This window comes from Idiotropiscis lumnitzeri, chromosome 9 (genome assembly GCF_059441095.1).
Source record: "Idiotropiscis lumnitzeri isolate Australia: NSW breed Sydney's pygmy pipehorse chromosome 9, RoL_Ilum_1.0, whole genome shotgun sequence".
Classification (NCBI taxonomy): Eukaryota; Metazoa; Chordata; class Actinopteri; order Syngnathiformes; family Syngnathidae; genus Idiotropiscis; species Idiotropiscis lumnitzeri.
Window position 1 is genome coordinate 22933985 of NC_142399.1, and position 4184 is coordinate 22938168.

The 4184-nt window shown below is 39.5% G+C and overlaps 1 protein-coding gene across 1 annotated transcript in view; it reads left to right on the top strand.

Annotated features, from left to right (window-relative positions):
- Positions 1–3428, top strand: part of piezo1 (piezo type mechanosensitive ion channel component 1 (Er blood group)) — a 304639-nt gene extending 301211 nt beyond the window's left edge. Inside the window, exon 54 of the mRNA XM_088304108.1 lies at positions 2045–3428. Within this exon, the coding sequence (XP_088160234.1) occupies positions 2045–2155 (111 nt within the window). The 3' untranslated portion in view covers positions 2156–3428. The remainder of the gene's footprint in view (positions 1–2044) is intronic.
- Positions 3429–4184: the final 756 nt, after the last annotated feature.

Consider the following 4184-nt stretch of genomic DNA (forward strand, 5'->3'; position numbering starts at 1 on the left):
TCAGGCTTAGGTTCTAACATGATTTCCAAAGCACTTTTCAACTTTAAAAAACATGGCATAGGTGGAATTCTTCTAGAATGCCCATCCACCTTATCTGACAGGCCTGTCAAAGACAACACTGATCAGAGAATCAGCCAAGAGGCCGATGGTGACACTGAAAGAACTGCAGAGATACTGTCAGGTTCGCCAATTTGACATATAGGGTTCATAGCTGAAAGAAGAGAGGCACCCGGATCAAGTGGATACAGAGAGGTTAACAAAGTTTATTTGGCAACTTCATCTCCCTTCTGTTCATCGATGTTTTTCATACATTCCCTTTTATAACATCGAGGAATCAGATTACACTTCGAGAAATCAGATTACACTCAAGGGTGGTACAGTTCGTCTTCTCAAAAGATGGTTTAGTCCGGTTTATCATGAGCGTGCCGTTGTGGGTCACAGCTGACTTTGACGTCAGCATCTTTTATCAGGACCTAGCACCATGTCGCTTGCTTCAGACTTTGAGGCCAACTTCTTTATCAGGACTCATCACGACGTTGTTTACTTCATCCTCACTTCTGAAGAAGTGCCACCGCCCTGCCAATTGCAGGCACCTCTCTGCAGTAGAGATGTCCTCCTGTACCTCCACTCTGACTGTAAACACTCAAGCATAGTCCACTCCACTAATTTGCAACATGATATGTGCACAATGTATTGAAATAAAGTTGCGTCATGGCAAATGTATAATAACCTCTAAATATTATTCGAACAGATACACAGCTCTGGCGGAGAGTCTGCCACAGTATTGTGAATTTCGGGAATATGTGTGAATTTTCTCAAACAGCTCGTGTTTTTCGGGCCAGTCGGGGCCATTACTGCCGGCAAGAAGTTTCTACTATTTGGAGCATCTGGGAATGTATGAAAATAATATTGGTACTGCGTGAAATCCTTTTTTTGAAATCTTTTCAGCCAAGCAGGCCCATATTTCATGAACAAGCTCAGTTTCTCTATTTTTTTTTTCAGGAAACTAAAATTACTCATCAATTTCGTTTTCATCCATTCATTTTCGAGAAATTACGAAATAAGTGACGACTTGAAAAACTCATACATTCAATGAGGAATATGGCCACGCCCTTCCTCCGCTCTCTCCATGTTGCGACGAGAGTCATTGAAGGGAGCAATTACAAACTCTCCATTGGAATTCATTGTACTTTCATTGTTTATAATGTCCAAAAACAGGGTGGGGGGGGAGATAAAGTTCCATACGCGCCTGCTGCCCGTTGTCAGACGGCGTATGCCTTCTGAGATTCGCTTTGCTAAATGTCCGAAATATAACCAGTCGAGGTTCGTGCGCACATTCTTGCTCAAGTCCGCTTCAGCCTGTGTAAGTGCAGAATCGATTTACGGGGTATTTTTGATTTTGTGGAGGTGATCACATGAGCTCACATTTGATGTCAATAAAACCAAACTATTGTGCAGAATTCTTATATACTTTCACAGGTTAAAGTGGACAAGAGTAGTAATGTGCGTTTGCATTTTGGTAGCGATTGGTCGCCGTTTTAGAGAACAGAACTGATAAAGTGAGCAATATTACCTTGCTCGCCTCCCTGCTGTGATTTTGACGCTGAAACCGGAAAAAAATAACAAGCCGAGTTCCAAAAGGGTGTGTGCCAATTTGTCATCAATCTCATCACAAAAAAGCCCTTAAATCACGACAGTCTTTTCGGGGGCATTTTAGTACTAATGTCCTTTTTACATGCAAACCTTCTATATAAGTGCCAACCTTAATGTCAATCAAGCGTCCCCTTACCTGAATGAAAAAACATCCAATGTGAATCGTAAATTTAATCTAATCGGGCCCTTGTGAATCTAATTGAATCAATTTGGGAGATCTGAATCGATACCCAAACCTACTGAAAACCACTGTATATTATTTTTTTCCCCATATTTTATTCTCACACGGAATGCAACACATACCTTACTGTATCCATAGTAAAAAAATGATTCTAGACAAATACATTTTAAGTTCACTTCCTCAAACTGAAATGTCTGAATTATATTTCAGGTGCGTGAGACTGGAGAGCTGGAGCTGGAAGAGGAGCTTTATTCAAAACTCATCTTCCTTTATCGATCGCCAGAAACGATGATAAAATGGACAAGGGACATCCATAGCTGAGATAGACATTGACAAAATAGGTGGTTGTTTTTAACTGAGATACTAAGGTGTTGTCTTATCAGGTGTAAGTTCTTATAAATACAGTATATATACTGTAAACTGTAACAAGTTGGAAATGCATAAGATAAGTAAGGTCGTCGTTGATTTACATTAAGTTAAAAAAAATGATAATCTTATTCATTCACAACCAAAGTTTTGGAAATGATTACATTAGGTGGCTTTGTAAGCAAACTGTAAACATATTTTAAATGTGACCATAACATCTTACATTTTGTCAACTGCTCAGTGTAAACAATCCTTCTTTTATGTGAAATATATTAAATAACAGTAGCCGGGATGAGCTTCAGGCAGGTTAAGAGGGAGCATGTCCAGAGATCAGACAAGCACTTGGAGTCAGAATGCCCAAACCTCTGTGAATTTCCCCAGAAGACACATAGAATAAGTTTAGGTGTAAGACCAGACAGACAATGAAAAACATCGCTGAACTCCACGGAACTGAACAATTGCAAACTCATTAAGACAACCTAATAAAACCATCAATGTTTTGACACACAAGTTATATACAGTAATCCCTCGCTATGTCGCGCTTCACCTATCGCGGCTTTGCTGCCTCGCTGATTTTTTTTTACAGTGGTATTGTGCTCTGTGTAGCGGCTCCTTGGATTTCCAATAAGGACGCAGAGAGTTTCAAACGGGTGTCGATGATCTTTTATCTCTGAAAAAGCATGTTCAGCATTCTGCACCATGAAAACTACAGAACAACAGAAAACACAAATTGTAACAGTTTCACAAATAATTCACATATCAATTATGTATACACAACGCTCCTGTAACGACAGAAATTCACTTTTCTCGTAAGCTCCATTAATCAGTGCGGGCAGTCGAAGGTCGTTCTGACTCGTCCGTAGCGGCACATCATTTTATCCACAGCTTTCACTTTCATTCAAGTACTTACACAGACCCAAAGGAACTCTTTCGCCTACTTGTATTAAAAGTTTCACAACCCAACACAGTGAGCAATGTCGTTCAGCACAACGAATGGATAACATCTACTTGAACTATGAGAATGCTACGGGTCAAAAGCTGTTTCGCTTCCACGACAACCAGCACTGTGTTGTATTGTATTGTTTTGTGAACGACAGTGCTGGAATGGGACTGACTCATCTTGTCTACAACTGATCTTTGGTTACGGAACGGACTGGATATATTGTGCATGCGCTGTTGCTTTGTATGTGATGTTTAGCAGGGATACTAAAAGCCAACGACAAGCTTACAGTTGTCCCACGTTTATTTTGTTCCACTGAAGAACACAACAAGCACATTGTCTACACTTCCTCTGTATGCACAGGGGGGATCTTGCCACACGCGCATGCGCAGTCAATCACAAATCTGAATTATCAAATTAACTACACCATTATTTACAACACAGTAAATTCTAAGTCCCATAGTTTACCTATAAGCACTAAACATGAATCTTTGTAAATTTCCAACATAAATTCCTAAAATAAAATATAGCACAAAAAGAACTGGCTCTTACAGCTCCTATCAACTCAATACAAAGGAATGAAGAAATATAAATGAATCAAATGACACAATTTCAATTTGCCATCCAACTAATAATTTAAATTTTTAATATATTTAACATTTTATACACTACCGTACCTCATTCCGCTTTCCAAGGGCACTAGTTAACAGTTCCGACAGTCAGCTATCTTGCCTTAGCTTGGGATACACATCGAGATTCTGAGCTACGGACAATGTACAATAACGAAAAATCACAATGTCAATTATTTCCCAAAACAATCAAATTAATGCTAGTGTGTGTTAATATAGATGGCTTTTTTACCGCTCCTCTGTCAACATATGTGCACACATTTCAAAGTGAAGCAACCCGGAAGTTGAATAACAACAAAAAAAAAGATTAAAAAAAGAAACAACACGCTTAAAACGAACGCAGCAATGCCACCAGGTGGCACTGCAAGACCACAACTTCCCATCTACACGCACAAACAAACCACAACAATGCATC